General features: G+C 38.5%; 1 protein-coding gene across 1 annotated transcript in view; it reads left to right on the top strand.

The window, feature by feature from the left end:
* Window positions 1–20,544, top strand: part of LOC311289531 (tripartite motif-containing protein 16-like) — a 45,753-nt gene extending 25,209 nt beyond the window's left edge. Inside the window, exons 1-6 of the mRNA XM_084407607.1 lie at window positions 11,186–11,847; window positions 12,356–12,451; window positions 12,540–12,773; window positions 17,802–17,961; window positions 18,113–18,166; window positions 18,405–20,544. Of these exons, the coding sequence (XP_084263733.1) occupies window positions 11,278–11,847; window positions 12,356–12,451; window positions 12,540–12,773; window positions 17,802–17,961; window positions 18,113–18,166; window positions 18,405–18,940 (1,650 nt within the window). The 5' untranslated portion in view covers window positions 11,186–11,277 and the 3' untranslated portion in view covers window positions 18,941–20,544. Of the gene's footprint in view, window positions 11,848–12,355; window positions 12,452–12,539; window positions 12,774–17,801; window positions 17,962–18,112; window positions 18,167–18,404 lie in introns of the transcript that reaches the window.
* Window positions 20,545–20,977: the final 433 nt, after the last annotated feature.

The following is a 20,977-nucleotide window of genomic DNA, read 5'->3' as shown; positions in this document are numbered from 1 at the left end:
GTTTCTTATAAACTTCATCTGAACTCCTTCGTCATCATTGCGTGGCTTCATTTGTCAGGTAGTTTGAGGCAAAACTTGTGCTAATATTAGTTCAACGACCTATTTGTAATATTTGCACTAGTCTATCTCACTTGTGCATTATAAGAAATATCACTCACTCTATAAAGCCCACAACAATAAGAAAAGCAGTAGATAAGGCAATGGGGTTTCACTTTTATGTGTTTTTGTAGTGCTGTCATGAAAGCTATGTCTACAAAGGTTTTAACCAAATTTAAGTTTCCAGAAATTATGATTTCTGAAGTATTTGTATGCATGTCTTGATGCGTCATATTTTGCAGTGTTAACAATGCACTTAAGATTGCACGCCTGTGTTAAGTACCTGTGCAAAGTAAGAAAGTTAATACACATGTCTTTGCTGAAATGTATTGTGCTGTTGTTTTTAACGTCCCAGGACACTTGCAATCCTAAGGGCAGAGCAAATGAACCATGGCTTATGTGAGGGTGTGAGTGGGAAACCCACTGCTGAAACTTGGCCCTGGTTTGTCCTCATGGATGAAGTGTTGGGACAGAGACATTGCACCAACCCCCTGTCCTCATGGCCTCAATCCCTGAGTGAGGACACACTAGGGCCGAGTTCAGCAGTGGGTGCATGGTGAGGAGGAGCCAGGGGCAGGGGCACCAGCACCAGCATGAAGGCGGCGAGACAAAGGGCAACTAGAGAGGGAGGCAGAGGCGAGGATAGCACAGGAGAGTAGGGAGAGGATGGACAGGCTATTTTCTCTTCTTGAGAGCATGATTGAAAAAAATATATTTTTTCTACATATTCTTGTTTAACTTTTTTTCATTTTTATTTTTTTTAAAAGGAAAGAAAAATCTGTAAATTATTTGTATGCAACTTTAAATGTGTAAATAAAAGAGAATGAATTTTTCTGGACATTGTTTATTTTTGTAATGACAGTAATCATTTCTACATGAAACAAATAAAATTGGTAAATGAAAAATTTGTTCCACAGGCTACATTAAAGTACTTTTTCCAACTATTAACAACATACATTAAACATATCGTCGCTGTCCGATGAAAACCGCGTATGTCCATTTTGCCGATTTTGAGATTTTTCGACGGATAGAATGTCCAGGTTCATTTCCGTATACAGTATGCTTCACATGTCTAAATGACCAATGAAAAGTTGTGAAATCATGTCATCTGATTTTCACGTATATCCATTTGCTGTCAAAGCTGTCAATCACGCCGCGTATCTCCGGCCCTGTGGAGGCATCTCGCCGATCTAAGCGTCTCTGTAAGCTCAGCATTGGATAGCCGAATAACTCTGTGAGGTAAAGTATCAGCAAACGTTTGTTTTTGACAACTGTTCAAGTTTATTATATATTCGCAATATATTCACAACTGTTATTTACCGGTAAATGGTCTCTAGACGAAGTAATTGTCACTGTTTATTGTGGAGATGTTCACGCACGGGTCTGTTAACTTAAGCAATACTTTTAAGGTAGTCTAATATTTTTCTGACTAATAAATTACTGACACAGTAAAGGGTAGATTTAAATAAAGAATAACGAATTTTAAAAAAAGAAAAAAAGAAATTTAAATAAAGAAAAAAACGAAATTTAAATAAAGAAAAATGACATTTAAATAAAGAAAAAACGAAAATTAAATAAAGAAAAACCCGAAATTTAAATAAAGAAAAACGAAATTAAATTAAATTAAAAACGAGATTAATTTAGATTGATAACGGATAAAAAGGCTAATAGCCTACATGTTGGGTCCGTGTACTTTTTCGTTCATTCATTAGGCCTATTCTATTTCGGAATGAAAGATGAAATGTAAAAAAAAGGGTGCAGCTTGTTTTTTTGTTTAAAAGAAAAAAACAGAAATGGCTGTATTTTTTTGTACATAGCATAGCCTACTTTGTTATGATTTTAGTATCATAATGATTAATAAATGCACGCACAATTATCCGTGAACTTTATTTGTACAAATTGCTGCACATTCATTTAATTCTGCATTTTGCACACACAAGTTGAAAGGCTTCAAATCGAGTCTGTAGGTCTACTATACTGTTGAAAGTATGAAAAGTGAACAGTAATAGGATGCACAATTTGAGACGGGTCAGACATGATTTTGACCACTTAATTAAGTTTAGTTTTGTAGAAAGCCTTTCTTTAAAGTGAATTTCGTTTTGTATAAATTGTATCTTAATTTTAATCAATTTTTCATCAACCAATTGCCTGGAGTGGATTTAATAAATAAGAAGCAAATATATAGCAGACAATATAATCATGGAGGCGCCCGCGCGGTCACTTGCATTGCACGTTAACTGGAGCGCATCTCATCCTAACTTAACGAAACTCAGTGTATGCCTCACACAGACATGAGAAAGACATCAAATACACAAAGCTTGAAAAGTCTTTGAAAAGTCTTTAAAACGAAATAATTCAAAACGAAAAGAAAAAGGCTCTCTGATTATGTATGATTATATGATCATATAGCCTAGCCTATTTTGTAAATTGTTCATTCCCGGTTGGCACACATTTTGCTGCCCTTACAAAAGTGCCGCTCTAGGCAATTGCCTAGTTCGCCTATATGGACGCACCGGCCCTGGGGTCAGCAATGAGTGTATTGATTCATTGTCCCTTCATAGTTTGCAAGAGACATTTAACAAACTGAGACGTAGGCTATTTAATAAACTGAGCGTAGCCTATTCATCTGTCAATATGAAACGCAACTTGGCCATTCTAATTAATGATCGGAAGAACGCGTATCGACCACCGTTACTGTAAAATATGCACGTATGTCCATTTAAACTCGATTTTGGTCAAATGTGGATTATATCATTACACTGGCAAGAATATGGTTACATTTAAAGATGCCGTACCAAGTATGACAATGCTACGTTCAACTGCTTTTGAAATTACGGTGTTTTTTTCACTTCCTGAAAAGTAACCGTTTTGGACATACGTGAGTTTCATCGGGCAGCGACGATATCAAAATCAACATAAACATTTACATTTACAGTACATAAAATAAGAAAAAAATGATGTAGACTTTTATTCAGCTGAGTGGGAGACCCTGGTGTGCTGCTGGACCGGGATGGCCACAATAGAGACCCTGGTAAGGCCTCCTGCTGGTGGGACATCATCTGGGATGGTCTCCAGAGTGTTTGACTGCATATTTCCACTATCCACTAAGTTGTCTACCAACAGGTTTGCAGGGCTGACTCAATCGATGACTGCCATGTCACTGAGAAATTTTTTTCTCTATATTTCTGAAAAAAGTACTTTTAATAACTACTAATACTGCATTGGGGAAAAACTACTAAAACCTTAGTTAAGCAAATTATCTTGCATACTCTAATGTACTTAAAGTATCAAGAGTAAAACTAGAGGTATGTATTCTGCAGGGAAATAAAACTCCTTGTCAGGGTTTTTATGATGGTTTTGCATTTATATTATGCTACTACTGCATTTTACTTCTGAATATTTTCAAGGCTGTTACATTATATACTTTTGTGTAGTTTAATGTAAAATCATATGTGAGGGAAAAAAAGTACTTCAGTAGGTTAACTTCACATTTGTACTTGAAAACTTAACGAAATATGCAGTTCCGAAAATTAAAGTAACAAAATGTAGTTCTATTGTCACAATATTAACAAATTGTTGCTAACTACAGCTGTGTCCCATATCAAAGGGCACATCTGAAGCGCTCTGACCGGTCTAGCCTACGGAGGATTGTTCTTGTTGCCTGGCAACTGTGACAGCTGCCGATGACGAGCGGGAGAAATACTGGACTTTTTTATATTCAATTGGGTTCCCTTTCGAGGCGGTAACTTCGACATTACGCCGTGTGACGTATATGGGAACTCCTCCCCTTCTCCACTTTTGCTGAACAAAAGTGATTGGTCGAGTGTCACACGACATAATGTCTCGTTCCCGCCTCTCAGGGAACCGAGGTTACGATAGTAACCGGAGACGTTTTATATTCAAACAGGGATAAACCAAAAATACATGACCTGGCAGCGCCGGGGCTGAAACATCCTCACCATGTCCTTCAGTAAAATATAAAACATAAAAATGACAATAGCCAATTCTGGCTCCATAGCTGTTTACTCAATTATATCAAATGAATTATCAGGATGGCAGCTGTCCTCTCGCACCGTTGCTTGGTGCCAGGAGCGGTGATCAGAAACACCTGGTTGCGCAATTAGGAAATCCTACGAAGGCTACATGGTGCGTCCTTCGAAGGATGCAGCCTTCACATTGGGACACAGCTAAAGAAAACGTGCAGTGTTGGGGGGATAGGAACTGTTTTTTTTTTTTTTTTTCATTATTTTACTTCCATAAATGTCTGCGCTATTTCTCTCCAGAAATTATGAGTGATAAAAATGCGTATAGTTGTGGGTATGTCTTAACTCCCTCACACAAGTGCTCATAAACATGGTCATCTGTTATTGTTGCGTCTCCATTGCTTTGCTGTTTTGTTTTCCCATCTCTTCCTACTGTGAAACATCAGCTTGGGCCAGAGTGTACAGAGTATGTATAGAAAAACCAAGCTGCGCACATACTGCTGAAACAAAATTTACATTATGCGTGATGTAGGCATACCCTAATGCTGTGGTTTTCACATTTTCTATGTCTTTCTTAATTATCACACCTGATTCAGATCATTAGCCCATTAGCAGAGGGCTCCATGAACTGACCTGAGGATTTCAGATAAGACAGACATACAAAATGTGCAGAGTGGTGGGACCCCAGGTCCAGGATTGTAAAACCACCAGTGTAAGAAACTGAAGTATATGTTGGGCTTAATCTGCTATAGAATAGTTATAAAGTTACACCTGTATTTAAATAAAGTTGTCAATCCAAACACTGACTGTGTGAATGTAGCAAATCTCATTGAAAAAAAGATTAATGCATATAAATGTGTAGATGACAGTTACCGAAAAGGAGTTTAGGGCTGACGGCATTGTTGGCTTCACTCACTCCCACTTTACTCTCTATCCTGTATTGGATCGAGTACTGCTTTCCATACACCAATCCAATCAGAGTAAAGTCTTCATCAGCTGTGTCTATGACAATGCACTGTTCCTCAGCAGGAAAATCAGTTCTTACACTGGTGCTAAGACAAAACTCACCCTGCAATAAAGGAATAAAATGCACCCTGGACACAAGATCGCACAGGACATTGTCCTGTCCAAACGTTTCTCCTTATCTCTGCATCCCCCTCTCCCTCCTACCTTCCTCTCCCCCTGAGTCAAGTCACCAAAAGTTCACTAAGATTGTCTTTATATCACATATGATGCATCTTGTGAATCTATTGTGTTTCCTTTTCATGTTTGGTATCATTTTAAATGTCTCAGTGCGATTGGTAAAATGGTCTTAATTTCATTGCAGTCATTGGTATAGTGAGAAAGATTGAAAACTTAGGAGAATTCGGTTCTCCTCTTTGGGTGATGTCTCTTCAAGACATCTCCCCTCTCCCCCGAAACCAGGTGCTGCCCCCTGGGGTACATGAATTGACCCAAAACAACCCTGAAAACATTTTTGTTCTGGTCTGGATATTTAAGGGTAGGTGACAGAGCAGTCTTTGGGAACCTGTAACCAGGGAAAAAAAACCCATACAGTGCTGTGTCAGTGTTTTTTCAAGTCTTACACTTAGAACACACTCACACACCCCTGTGTGTCTCTGTCAGGAATGCATTGCTTACTTTTAGAGTCATCTTTGAGTAATTGATGTCATGTATTTATTATTTCTGAATTGGCTTTTAATCACTTGTGTAATTGGCATGATACATTTTACCTGATAAATAAATGTTACATTTTGATTTATTCTGCATTTTTCAGAAATCATTATTACTAGTAGATCAAACCGAAGGCACTATGAATGAAGCATGGGGCCACATCATTAAGGAGACCTTCCGATTTCTGACTATCACTGACTTAGCACGTTGCATCTTGCGACTATTACAAAAAAATACACCTTTTGGGAAGCATGGGCGACCGCTTAAGGGTAAAATAGTTGCACTACAACCTCTGACTATTTCAGAACTGGCTACGTTTGTGATCGTGAGCGCACATTCGCAACGTGACGTCTCAAAGCAACACTGGGTCCTTAATGAACGAATATTTGAAATATTTGAGATACCTAGAATAATCAAAGATCTAAATTAATTCATAATTTATATTATGACTAGTTTCTAATAAGAAACAAGATATACATTTGATTATCATTTGAAATTGGAGTCAGATTAAGCATAGAGCTAAAGTAATATTGAAACTAAAATTCTAATAAATTAATATATGGTATATGGTATATAATATATGGCAGCAGACAGTGGGCTTTCTCTTTTCACAGGACAGCATCAGATAACTGGGTGTCACCTTCCTTTCACAGGCCAGCGGCAGTTGGGGTGCAGCGACAGATAATAGGATCCCTCGCAGGGCAGCGATGGCAAAATGCAGTGGCGGATAACAGGTTCTCTATGTTCACAGAACAGCAGTGGTGAGTACAGAATCCAGCAGTTAACAACTGAGTCTTCTTTCCACAGAACAGCGATGGCAGCATGCAGTGACGGATAACAGGTTCTCTATGTTCACAGAACAACAGTGGTGAATACAGAATCCAGCAGTTAACAACTGAGTCTTCTTACCACAGAACAGCGATGGCAGAATGCAGTGGCGGATAGCAGTTTCTCTATGTTCACAGAACAACAGTGGTGAATACAGAATCCAGCAGTTAACAACTGAGTCTTCCTACCACAGGACAGTAATGGCAGCATGCGGTGGCGGATATCAGGTCCTCTATGTTCACATTAATTCTTGGTACTCCACCAGACAAGACGGTCTCCGACTAAGCTTTCAGAGTGCTGGTAACATCAAACGTTCAAACACTCGTGCATGTATCAAACCACTTTAAATATTCAACGTGCTCACTTCAATCGTCAGACACTGCAATGACACACCGCTTAACAGTGAAAAGTGTACCTTCACTTCAGCTCGTCGGGGCCGGCAGATCCACTATGATGATACTTTCAAAAGGGAGACACCAAGTTCGACCAACAATCTGCAATTCAGACCCCACTCGTTTCCCTCGCCACGCCAACCGTCTTTACTTCCGCTGCCGTCCTGCCGCCTCTGCCTCTCGTCTTCTCGTAACCTCGACTTTGATCACGACCGCTCTGCTTGCCTGCGCACTCCTCTCTTCAAACTGCCGCTTCTTTCTTTTCAAACCGCCACGCACCCTCACTCGTTCCCAACACACGCTCAAATAGCCACTTGATTATCCACTGCAGCTGTTGCTCATCAATATGGGCGGCCATGACAGGCTGCCGGAACCGGCCTGGTGTTACACCGGAACTGTTTTCCCAATGGAACTCGTTCCGTTCGTCGTAGTTCCTATTCGTCACCCGGTGACAATGACATTTAGTTCTCCCTCAATTTCCTCCTTGCTTTGACCTTGCTGAAGGCCTGAGCTCCGTACAGTACAGCCGTGTCCACATGAGTTGCAGTTTTCTGGTCAAACACCTGAGGGTAGGTGATCTGGCCTAAATGGGTCTTAGGCCCCGTTCACACCGCAAGTCTTAATCTGCTCAATTCAGATTTTTTGCTCAGATCCGATTTTTTGATTGGCTGTTCACATTACCTTTTAAAATGTAACCTATATCTGATTGCAGTGTGAACTGTTTGAGGTTTCAAACTAACCCGCATGCGCAAAAGAACAATAACAATGACATAAGACGCAGCACGAGGTTGCACTAAAGTTCAGAAGGTTATGGAGGAAGTAAGCATATTCGCATTTATTTCAAAATGTATGTGTAATGGAAGCCGTAACATTAATGAGCAGGTGCTGAGGAGGACAAGAACGAAGAGAGAGAGAGCAAAATTGGCTATTTTTGCCTTTTGCGGGTTTATGGCTGCAAATTCACTACAGAGGTCGGTGTGGATGCGTAGACGAAGTCAGGAGTGGTGGGAATGTGATGTGAATAGTTTCACTGAGATGCTGTTTTTTGAAAACTTTAGGATGTCGAGGGCAACTTTTGATTATATCTGTCAGCGAAGTATCTCCCCATATACTAATTAGGTCTAACACCTCACTCTCCCTCCATTGACTCGCTCCATCGCTGTTCTCAATATCTAGTCAAGTTTTTAATGTTAGGCTACTGTCTGTGTCTGTTGTGTCTAGGGCTTCGCCGGCGCATAATTGTGACAAATGTCGACGTAGATTGACGTAAAAGTCGCATCAAATCCGCCTTGGTTGTTCACACTGCGGCCGCATTGAAAAAAATCAGATCTGGGTCTGATTCAGGACCACATATGTATGTGGTCTAAATCGGATTTGAAAAAATCAGATCTGGGCTAGATTTGAGTGTTCACACTACCTCTGAAGAAGTCTGACCTGGTCACTTGACCCCAAAAAAATCAGATTTGGGCCACTTTTGCCTGCAGTGTGAACGAGGCCATAGAGAGCTGGTCAAATCTTGAGGTTTCACTGTAATACATTGTTACTCTGGACTTATAAATAGTGTTATAGAAAGTTACTTTTAAAAAGTATTGCAATATGCAAAGCAATATTGCGTTACTCCATAAAAAAAGTAACTAATTACTTTTTATAGAAAGTAATTTGTTACGGTACATTTTGTAATATTTTTTCTCACCTCAGCTGGCTGTGGCTCTATCTCTTTCAGAACAATATAGGATTTTGCTGATCTTATAATTTGAGTTATATTTTTGCAAGTGTAAGATTGCTTGCTTTTTTGTTTAATAAGTTACATTTTTACAAGTGTAAAGGACCTTTCACAAGAAACCAGTTGTATGGTCCTTTCAAACCTAAAGCTAAATGCTTAATAAAATGCAAATTCAAGCCTGCAAATACAGTAGAGGGCACAGCACGAACACACCTTTCAGCTGAGCAAAGAATAGGTCGCAGGAGAAGTAAGTTCAACACCAGAGATGAGCAGTTTCTTAATATGCATCCTTGTGGACTTGTGAAACATCTCGGTCTCATCTCAAGTCGCTGCCCAACTACTGTTTCAATTCAAAATTCACATCTAGCCAAGTACCATTTAAATCCCCAGATGTGTCCATTTCACACCAGTGAGCGACAATGGCGGAGGAGAAAACCCACATAATTTTCTAAATACTACTGTCGTTGTGACAAAATTGAGTTTTTAGGTGAAAATGTATTTGTTTAATGCCATATAATCTTCATTTGTTCTTTATCGGTAAAGCATATGATGCATATTATATATATATATATATTATTATTTTTTTTTTTTTGCATTTACCTGTGTTGCATACAGTAACCTTTGTGTTTTAATTAAACAACCTTTGTGATGTTATAGTTTTATATTCATTGGTCTGGCATTTACTAGCTTTGTGTTGCATTCTATAATCTTTGCATTCAATAACTTGTTGCATTTAATACTTTTTGTTTTGACTTGATTTGTTTTGCATTCACTAGTTTTGTTTAGCCTTCATTTGTTTTGCATTCACTAGTTTTGTTTAGCCTTCATTTGTTTTGCATTCACTAGTTTTGTTTTGTCTTCATTTGTTTTGCAAAACTAGTTTTGTTTTGCATACATTGTTTTGCATTTATTAGTTTAATAATTTTGCTTTGCATTCAACAGTTCTGTCTAGCTTTCTTGACCTTGTTTTTTGACAAGTCTGTTACTTGTGGTTTTGGTTTTGTTGTAGTTGGAAGAAATGTGTTTTGCTTTTGTATTGGTTTGTTTATGTTCCTAATCTTGCTTTTTCTCTTTCCTTTTTGCTGCAGCTGGGGGCCTGAAGAAGGCAGGCTAGCTGTCCCTGTGTGGCAATAGCTCTCTTCTTCCCAAAGTGGTGTGGATTTGCAGTGAATTTCTTTAGTGTGTAAGTGTGGTTTGGTGCACGCGTGGATATCTATCATTGCAGGCATTTTTGAAGCCCGGCATCTAGCCTGTCTTCCGATTGGTAAGCCCCAGCTCTTTGTTTGTTTGTTTGTCTTTTTCTTTTGTGTTTGATAAACTTATTTCACAGTGCTAGTGGCTTGCTGTGGCAGATCCTTTTTATGATTGCTCTATTGAATGAGACATTTTAACGAATTGACTGTTTAATAAAGATTTATACTTTTGTTACCAAGTATCCACGTCTCTGTGTAATCTTGTGAAAAATCGAACCTGTGGGCCTTTGGGTCTTTCCCGGGCAGTTAATCTCGGGTGGCGTAGCCGTTCCCTTAGGAATCAGTATAATAATTGAGTACAAAATTTCTTTAATCCTTTATAACACCTCCATCGCCACATAATGTTTTGTTTGTGTGTGCGGCAGTCGTCCGTGAGGGGCTTTTGTGTTTATTTAAATAATAAAGTCTTGTTAGCTGGTTCTCGCCTCCTTCTTCCCATAACAACATACCCGGTTACACTAATATTGAACATAATAAAATCAAACATAGATTTCGCTGACCACACTTGCTAATGATAATTAAATAGATTAGCTGTGTAGCTTAGTTTTCCTGCTGAGGCAGGTTTCTTCCACAACAAAAAGCACATGGGATAAACTTTATCCACACATATGCGCAGTCTTTAGCTTTATGACTTCAAAAAAAGACATTCATTCTCATTCTACAACTGTGTGTTCTTTTATTCTGAGTGGAAAATATATGGGTTTATTTATCACATTTATCCCAATTATCATATGTGTAGATATACATGTATAATTAGTGTAGCTGTAGGCTATTTCAGTCCATTAATTTTGTTACCTGCCGTTATAAGTAATTGTGAGGGAATGACTAAAATGTCTAAAAAAACTATATCAATGCCACATAATTTGCCTGGATCCTGTGAATTAAGGATAGTGATATAACTATCTTATGTGTAGATATTTTTAGTTCACAAGGTAATGTTCATCTGAGGACACAGTCATACAATGACATACTATTACATACAATGCCATACTCTTGACTAGATACATCAAGTCAAGAACTGTTTAAAAAGTAAATAGCTTTTCTCACATAGTTTAAACCACTTACAGCACTGCACAGATGTGATTAGTATGCAGTTTTACTGCAGTTATTAATGGTGTTGCCTGATTCTCTGTAACTTACATTCTTTGAGTGTCAGTCTTAGACTGACATCTAGTGAACGTTTTATGATCTGTGACTAGACTTGCAGACATTTGCACACGGCACTCAAACACAGAAGCAGGAAGCAGGAAGCACGTGTATTCAAGGAAACTGAAACTGAAGTGAAGTTGAGCTGTTGTGTGTTTGTGTCTTTGTATACATGCAGTAAAATGGCAGAAGCCTTAATTTTTCAAGATGAGTTCCTGTGTTCAGTGTGTCTGAATCTCCTGAAGGATCCAGTGACCATTCCCTGTGGACACAGTTACTGTAAGAGCTGTATTACAGGCCGCTGGGATCAGGAGGATCAGATGAGAGTCGACAGCTGCCCTCAGTGCAGACAGACCTTCAGTCCAAGACCTGCTTTAGCTAAAAACACCATTCTGGCTGAACTGGTGGAGAAACTGAAGACTAAACTTCCTGCTGACTGTTACGCTGGAGCTGGAGATGTGCAGTGTGACGTCTGTACTGGAAGAAAACGCAAAGCTGTCAAGTCCTGTCTGGGGTGTCTGAACTCTTACTGTCAGAATCACCTTGAACAACATGAGAGTTTCTTTAAAAGAAAGAGACACAATCTGACTGATGCCACTGGACGACTGCAGGAGATGATCTGCCAGAAACATGACAAGCTCCTTGAGGTTTTCTGCAACACTGACCAGAAATGTATATGTGTGCTGTGTACGATGGATGAACATAAAAACCACGACACTGTATCAGCTGCAGCACAGAGGACAGAGAAACAGGTATGCACTTTAAACTAGATATTGATTAAATAATGTTAACACTATTTATATTGGCACCCATATGATCAGGTAACATCATTCACACTGCAGACATCAGCAGAAGTAAACAGAAGCTGCAGGTGCACTTTCACTGCTGAGCGTATTCGCAAGATGGCGACATACAGCAGTAGCCGCGTGTGTCCGTATCTGTCATGGTTTTTTTTTTGTATCTCGTCTATCATAGCTGCGGGAATATAAGAGTATCTATTTATTATCTCATGGTTTTATGTGTTTTTGTGCGAATGTGTATGTGTTGGCTACTTGTTGTGAACCAAATTGCCCCTTGGGGACATTAAAGATATTTCAATTCAATTAAACTCATTTGTGCTCCGCATTGTACTTATGTAGAAAATATGGTAAAAATGCACCTTCAACATATTTATCAACACAAACCTTTTCATTAAAAAAAAGATGATATCACATGATGATATAGTGAAAGTAGTATAAACTGACATTGTTTGTGCTGCAGAAACAGCTGAAGGAGACGCAGAAGTCGTTCCAGCAGAGGATCCAGCAGAGAGAGAAAGATCTTCAGCAGCTGAGAGAGGCTGTGGCGTCTCATAAGGTGAGTCTGGAGAAGAACAGAAGTTTCAGTCAAGTCTCAGTCAGGACTCACTGAAGCTCACTGTGTGATTGTGATGTGTGTGTAACAGCGCTCTGCACAGACAGCAGTGGAGGACAGTGAGAGGATCTTCACTGAGCTCATCCGCTCCATTGAGAGAAGCCGCTCTGAGGCGACACAGCGGATCAGAGATCAGGAAAAGACTGCAGTGAGTCGAGCTGAAGAGCGACTGGAGCGACTGGAGCAGGAGATCAATGATCTGAGGAGGAGAGACGCTGAGCTGGAGCAGCTTTCACACACACAGGATCACATCCATTTCCTGCAGGTAACAGAGATCTAGAAGAACAGGATCATAGTGGACTTGAGCAAGAGACTCACAGAGAAACATTTCATGAGAGCAGAATGAACCGTTGACTGAAGTGTTGATCTGTGTGTTCGGTTATTATATCATCATCAGTCAGACTCTCATCTGATCATCTTCTTTTGAAAGATACGCACTTACAAATTTCTTCTGGAAGATATAAATATATACACACACAGTTGCAATCGAAATTGTTCAACCCCATAGCAAAAATGTCTTTCAGCTGTTTAAAAATGAACAAATCAAACAAAAGTAATTGAAATAGCTCAACACAACAAATGTTTCAAGTGGTTTCCCCAAATTCAACTGAAAATGCAACTTTTAATGACGTCTGCAGTTTAAAAATGATTCAACCCCCTGAACAGAATCCCTCACAACAGCACAAATCTGCAAAAATCAAGGGCTTCATTAGTTGCACCAGGTGTACTTGAGCTAGAACACACTCAACAAACCTAGCCAGTTCAGATATTTTGTGTCACATTTGACTGCAAGTTAGAAATATGGCTAAGTCAAAAGAATGGTCCAAAAAGTTAAGAGAAGATATCAAAGCCCTTCACAAACAAGGAACAGGATACAAAAAGTCAAGTCACCTTCATTTATATAGCGCTTTTAACAATATAGATTGTTTCAAAGCAGCTTTACAGTGATAATAGGAAATTAAAGTAACAGAGATCATTTTGACTTTACAGCAGCTCTAGAATAAAGTTATTGTCCAGCTAAAGTTAGTTTTTGATTGATTCAGTTCCGTTGCAAAGATCATTAGTTATTACCTTATCATGACACCGTTGAATCATGACACCGTTGAAAACAGAAAACTTTTATGTGTTCTGGTCGTTCATTTGCACGACAACAGTGTTTGGTGGCTCAAGAACACAAACTTTGAAATAGGGTCCAAGGTGCAAGTAAAAAAAAAACAAAAAAAAAAACGTTATCTCTGTGTAAAATTAAAAAACATGAATCTGTGAAAACGGTGACAACGTGCACATGCATCTTATGTGTTTAGTCTATAGGTATGCGCATTTTTATATATATGAGGGCATTTATTTCTTTATAAATTGACCTCACCAAATTACTTGTCTGACCTGCATAATACAGTCTCTTTTTTTAGTCGCTTCTGCGTATCCATGCGAACTGAAATCATTTTGATAACGTTTTATCTGTACAGAGGTAAAGGGAAGGGAAGGGAAGGAGGCCTTCACAGGGGAGAGAGACTAGTTGACACTTCAGGACTGCATTGTCGTCGTGTCCAGGCGCAGGTCCTTCATAAGATCTGGATACAGCCTGGATACGGCGGACTGCGGTAAACCTCGGGATGAACAGAGAGACTAACCTGTTCCGGCTGACCTAGTTTATACAGCCTAACATTGAATTTTAGAAGTTGATAATGTGTTATGTGTTTGCTAGGTTAAAGAGATGTGTTTTTAGTCTAGATCTAACCCTCTACGGTCTGAGGTGTTTTTGGGGTCCTTGAGATGTTTTGACATGCCCTGACATTTGTGCTTTTTTCAGTTGCTTATAAACATATTAATGACAAAGGTGTAATTACACTCTATTCAGCACAAACAGGCCTACCATAATATGTGAGCAACATGTTTGTATTTTTGAGGGAATAATGTTTATGCATGGTTATTCAAAAAAATAAGTTTCTGAAATAAGGCCACAAAACACATACTAAATATGTTTCCACAAGACTTTTAACTAATGGATGTTGTGGTCTAGAGTTTTTGCTTCAAAATGATCTGAAAATCATCCTGCCTTAACCATTCACATAAAACAATACATTGATTAAAATTTAGCAAAACACTTTTTGTTTGGAAAGGCAATATGCGTGGGGGAGTGAATGATCATGAATAATGCTGTGGTTCACACCTGAGAAGACAATGACCCGTGTGTCAGGTGTGTCACTGAGAGGGTACCACAAATAAAGAATGCGAGGTCAAAAGAAATATATATATTGCTTTTAATTTATTTAGAATATATTTTTAGCACTTTTTTAGTACATAGTCATGGCTGGAAACAAGTTCTGTTCAAATAGGCTATTTGGGCCATTCTACAGAATTGGTTCAAAGTTAAGAGGAAACATCTTTTTTGTCTTTCCACAAATTTTGTATGCATGCAAATTGTATAATATCCAAGGTAAACATTTCTAGTAATTGTACAGTTAAAGGGATAGTTCACTTTGAAATTAATTTTTTATATGTTTTAGCTTACCTCAAGGGCATCCAAGGTGTCTTTGTTTCCGCAGTAGTTTCAATTTTGATATTTTTAGGTCAAACCGTTCTTGTCTGTCAGTCATATAATGCAGGTCGATGGTCACTGGCTCAAAACACAAGCACAGAGTCCAAATTAAAACAATTCCCCACGTCCAAATGAAACAATTCCCCATCATAAGTACACATTGATGGCCTAAGACACGAAACGAGCGGTTTGTGTGAGAAAACGAACAGTATTTATATCGTTGTTATCTCTTGAAAACAGCACACGTCCAAATGATCTGACGGCGCGGGCGGGTATAGATATATACATAGATGTCGCCTTGGCTACTGCAGTTCATTGGAACGAAACCGTAGCCAAGCGACATCTAGTGTATATATCTATACCCGCCCACTGGCGGGTATAGATGTATACACTAGATGTCGCCTTCGCTACTGCAGTTCATTGGAACGAAACCGTAGCCAAGGCGACATCTATGTATATATCTATACCCGCCCGCGCCGTCAGATCATTTGGACGTGTGCTGTTTTCAAGAGATAACAACGATATAAATACTGTTCGTTTCTTCGTTATTCTCATACTGTATTTTCTGAAAGTTTTGGAATAATATATCCTCTCCCCAAATCTGTCACTAATAAACAAACAATAATAAATAATTTAAAGAGAATCTATTTCTGCTATTTTATTTAAAAGTTTTCACATGTAAATCAACAACAATTACAATTTTAACAATATTTCAAGTGCAATCTTTCTTTTTAAAATGTATACATTTTATTATATGTATTTCAAAGTTAAGGATTCATTAGTTAGAATATAGCCTACATTTGAACAAACACTATAATAACATCAGTTGATGACTTTATTTTTTTACAAAACATGGTACTTCGGTACCAAGTCTGTACTAAAATGTTTAAAACGTGACGATACCAGCATTTCTGTAGTACTGGTACCCACTAATAGGCAGCTGCTTTCAGTCGCTTCCTAAGCGCAGGGCTCCAGACTAACTTTTTTACTAGGAGCACTGTAGCCGACATATACCACAATATATATAGTGTCGGTGTACATTAAACCGCAAAAAGACTATTTAAATATTAACCCTCCATGTTCTGCAGATCTCTGTGAATAAATGGCGCAGACGCGCGGTTTCATTTACCTCACACGCGCGCGCACACACACACACACACACTGAAGCACAGTGACGCTCTCGCTGTTTTTAGTCTCTGCTACCTCACGATATCATGACATGATGAAATTCATCTCCAGAGCCGCTCTGAGAGTCACTTCATGAGCATTTTACCGTTTCATTTGAGAAAAACTATTGTCATATCATACACACACACAGAAACTCAAAGGTCTTCACAGCAACCCGTCAAAATATAAGTTCAGTTAAACTTGAAGAAATTGACAGAAATAATTATATTAGTCTACTGTACAGTAGATTTAGCTACGTCTCCATATATTAAAAATACTACTACTACTACTACTATAATGCGTTAAGAGCTCGCTCAAGTACTGGGGAGCTAAACCATTTAGTACTTGTGATCGATATGACGATAGGCGAAGGCACTAAATGTTCCTAGAGACACAGTTGGAAGCATAGTTTGCAAGTTCAAAGTTGGACGGGGCAGAAAAAGGCAGCTATCAACGGCTGCAACCACATTTTTGAGAAGGCAGGTTCAGAAAAACCCTTGAGTGACTGCAAACGACCTACAGCAAGACTTGGTGGCAACAGCATTGAGGTTTCAGCTTGCACAGTAAGGCACATACTAAATGCATGCCAGAACTCCAAGACGTACACCACTACTGACCCAAAAGCACAAAAAAAGTCAGCTGCAATTTGCTCAAAATCATATAAATAAGCCACAGATGTTTTGGGATTCTGTTCTGTGGAGTGATGAAACAAAACTGTAAATGTTTGGCCTTATGGATCAGCGGTATGTCTGGAGGAAGAAGAAAGAAGCATATGCTGAAAAGAACACTCTGTCTACAGTTAAACATGATGAGGCTCTGTGATGCTCTGGGGCTGTTTTTCATCCTCTGACACTGGAAACCTGCTGCCTGTGAAAGGCAAGATAGATTTATTGAAGCATCAGGAAATCCAAGGAGAAAACTTCATGCCGTCAGTGAGGAAGCTGAAGCTTGGGCGTCATTGGACAATGATCCCAAGCAATACTCAAATTCCACCAAGGCTTGGTTTCAAAAGAAGTCCTGGAAGATTCTACAGTGGCCATTACATTCACCTGGCTTGAACCCCATAGAAAAGCTCTGGTGAGATTTGAAGAAGGCGGTTGCAGTATGCAAACCCAAGAATATTACTGAACTGAAGGCCATTGCTCATGGAATGGACTAAGTTCTTCAGAAATGCTACCAGAAGCTGATGTCTGGTTATACATCTTGTTTGTAGAAAAGGGGTGTTCTACTAAGTAATAAAGATGCTTGCCATGAAGGGGTTGAATTATTATGAGTTGCATTTTCAGTTGAATTTGGGGGAACCATTTGAAACCATTTGTTGTGTTGAGCTGTTTAAATAACTTTTGTTTGATTTGTTTATTGCAAACAGCTGAAAATCTGTAAATGTTGCCAATAAACCTGATTTGCAATGGAGGTTGAGTAATTTCGATTGCAACTGTATATAGTGGTCAGTATCCAAAACTTAACTCATTTAGTAAATTGATTGTCCAGTTTTCTTTCTGTTGAGACTTCCGCACAAATCTAACAGTAGTGCAGGTTATTGGCTGAAGTGTGGAGGTGATGAGCTTTGATTTATGTTTTCTGTAGAGTTTCCAGTCTCTCTCAGCTCCTCCTGAATCTACAGACGTAAATGACAATCCCTTCAGTTATCTCCCCTCTTTTGATGGCATGAAAGAATCTGTCCTTCAGCTGAGAGACAAACTGGAGGATTTCTGCAAAGAGGAGCTGAAGAAGATCTCTGACAGAGGTAAAGTCCTGGAGATTCTGCTCTCAGAAATGATCCTCCATCATCTCATATCATGTAGAAGATCATATTAGAAATGTCTTAGGAACGGATGTAGGGATAATTTTCTTCTTGACATTATAATCACACTCTTCATGTCTGTCGATTTCCACAGTCACTTCCACCAACATTGTTCCCAAGACGAGGACCAGGAACGACTTCCTACAATGTAAGTCACTAAGAAAACAAGCAGAAAAACTCACTGAGTGTGTTCATGTTCTTCCTGTAGAAGATGAAAGAAAACATGAAAGAAAAGTTTTAGAGTTGATCATGTAAATGATGATTTGCACAGGATATCTGGTAAACTGTACTGAGACACTGCTGATATATTGAACATGAAGAGTTCAGATATATTAAAAGATCAGACAGATTCATATTCCTGATTCTGATGTGTTTATCGCCATCAGATTCCCATCAGTTCACTCTGGATCCAAACACAGTGAATAAACTGCTCCGTCTGTCTGAGAGGAACAGAGTGATTAGATTCTCTAACACAGTCCAGCCGTATCCTGATCATCCAGACAGATTTGATAATGTGCATCAGGTGTTGTGTAGAGAGAGTGTGTGTGGACGTTGTTACTGGGAGATTGAGTGGAGTGGTGAAAGTGTGTTTATATCAGTGTCATATAAGAGCATCAGCAGGAAGGGAGAAGGTAATGAGTGTGTGTTAGGATGTAATGATCAGTCCTGGAGTTTGATCTGCTTTCCCTCCAGTTACAGATTCAAACACAATAACATAAAGACTGAAATCACTGTAGAGCCCATCAGCAGGAGAATAGGAGTGTATGTGGATCACAGTGCAGGAACTCTGTCTTTCTACAGCGTCTCTGACACACTGAGCCTCATCCACACAGTCCAAACCACATTCACTCACACACTCTATCCTGGCTTTGGGGTTTATTATGGATCAGTGAAACTGTTAATGAATCAGAATAGACTGTAGAGCTAAATATTGTATTATATTGAATGTTGTTAAATGGAAAATAAAAAGATGTTCTTTACATGGCTTCCAAGTTTTAACAAATAAATTAGACCAGGGATGGGCAACTTCGGTCCTGGAGGGCCACTGTCCTACAGATGCCTTGTCCAAATACCCACACTTGCGGTCTTGGCCACTTGAGAGCACGTGTACGCGACAGGAAGTAAGTGCGCAAGGTGCCAAAATGCCAAAGTGCAGTGCATTTAATGCACACTAAACCCACACCATCTTGAATACCGCTTCGGAGCGGTATTTGAGGCTAAGCGTATCCCATCATGCATTATGTTCGGGAACTCATGTGCCCTGAAATAGCGAGATGTTGAGGAAAACTTTCCACTCTAATTTAAATTAATTAGATACATATGATTTGGTAGTAAAAACAAAGTGTTGCACGTTTTATTAGTGCAATGATGAGTATGGTATGTGTAGGTCTATTTTGTACAAAATTTGCAACTGTTTTTATCACTTAATTAGAAGCACCACAATTTTAAATTTGTGTCTTCTGTTAGTTACATAGTGATTACTGAACAGACATGTAGAAGTTTATTTAAAAATGCAAAGTATTGAAATACAATAAATAATAGCATTTTTTCCAAGACTCAGAGGAAGACCGTGAGTGCTTAGGGTTCCATTTGGGACAGGGCCAAAGTCTGCCGGACAGTGACCCTCCAGGACCAAAGCTGCCATCCCTGAATTAGACATTACCGATAAGATCAAAGGCAGACCATATGATCATTTATATCTAATCCTTATAGAAGAAGGATTTGTTACTTTTCAGTATCTGTTTTTGCATAGCAGGATTTATATGTAATAAAACTATGTTTGTAAATCAATTTTCAATAAAGAAAATCTGAGAGTTTAATAAACTCAAATTTTTATAAAGATAATCCAGGGACATGTTAACCAGATTTCATTATCATTTAGATGAAATTATTTTAAAATATTTTAATGTAAGTTTTCCATTCAGACGGTCACTGTAATCCTTTACAGGCCTTTTTATTTAATGCATTTTAATTTATTTATTGACATTATATTCTGGGGAAAACTGAGATGGAATGAGATGGATATATTGTGATAAGGATTCCGTTTTAGTTAATATATTAAACCACACATTTGATTTTGATCTATACATTTTTAATGAGTTTGAAATATTTAAACATTTCCAATCTTTTTTTCTCTTGACTTTATTCTTGATTGAGAAAATCACAAATTCTCTGTAGTTGGTATTATATGTTTGATCACTTCACACTTGCTTATGTAATGGGATTGCCCATTACAGCAGAAGCTGTCCGACTTTGCAGACCATTGCCGACAATTGTGCACACAGGAACCAGTGTGCAGTGCCATAGAAGAAAAAAAGAAAAATGGAGAGCTAATAGACATTCCACAAAAAAATAAATAATATGTTGCCAGTAGGTGTATGTACATTCTGTTTATCCTCACAATCTAATTGTGTTGAATGTTTTTTTTATTTTTTTTTTATTTAGCCATTATGTTTGACTCAGTTTCTCATCACAGTTTGTTGAATGTGTTGAATGCTTCATTCCAAAATACAGAATTTTTGTTTAGTTTATGGCTAGGTTTCATCATTGTACCAAATTTTATTTAATTTAGAATGTTTAATTCAGATATTATACTTTGCACAGTGCTTTATTCTTGCTCGCACAGTTATGCATTTTTTTGCATAATGCACTATTTTCTTTTACTATTACATGGAAATCTTCCAGTGCATATATTTAAAAAAAAAGTTGGACCCAATCACTGCAGTTGTTTTATGTTTTATATAGCTTTTGCGGGGTGACATGTTTACACTTTAAAATAATGGGCCACATCACTAGTAGTTCTGGTGGGATGACAAGGTAACGCTTGAGTAATTAGTGAGGAGTTAACATGTTTTTCACAAGTAATACAAGTAATTTAATTTTATATTTGACACATACTGTACAGGCATACATTTCTGTCAGGCACTAGTAATATTCTAACAAACATTGTAATCTGGAA

The sequence above is a fragment of the Rutilus rutilus genome, assembly GCF_951802725.1.
Source record: "Rutilus rutilus genome assembly, chromosome: 4".
In the NCBI taxonomy this organism is placed as follows: domain Eukaryota; kingdom Metazoa; phylum Chordata; class Actinopteri; order Cypriniformes; family Leuciscidae; genus Rutilus; species Rutilus rutilus.
This window is presented reverse-complemented; position numbering and strand designations above follow the sequence as displayed.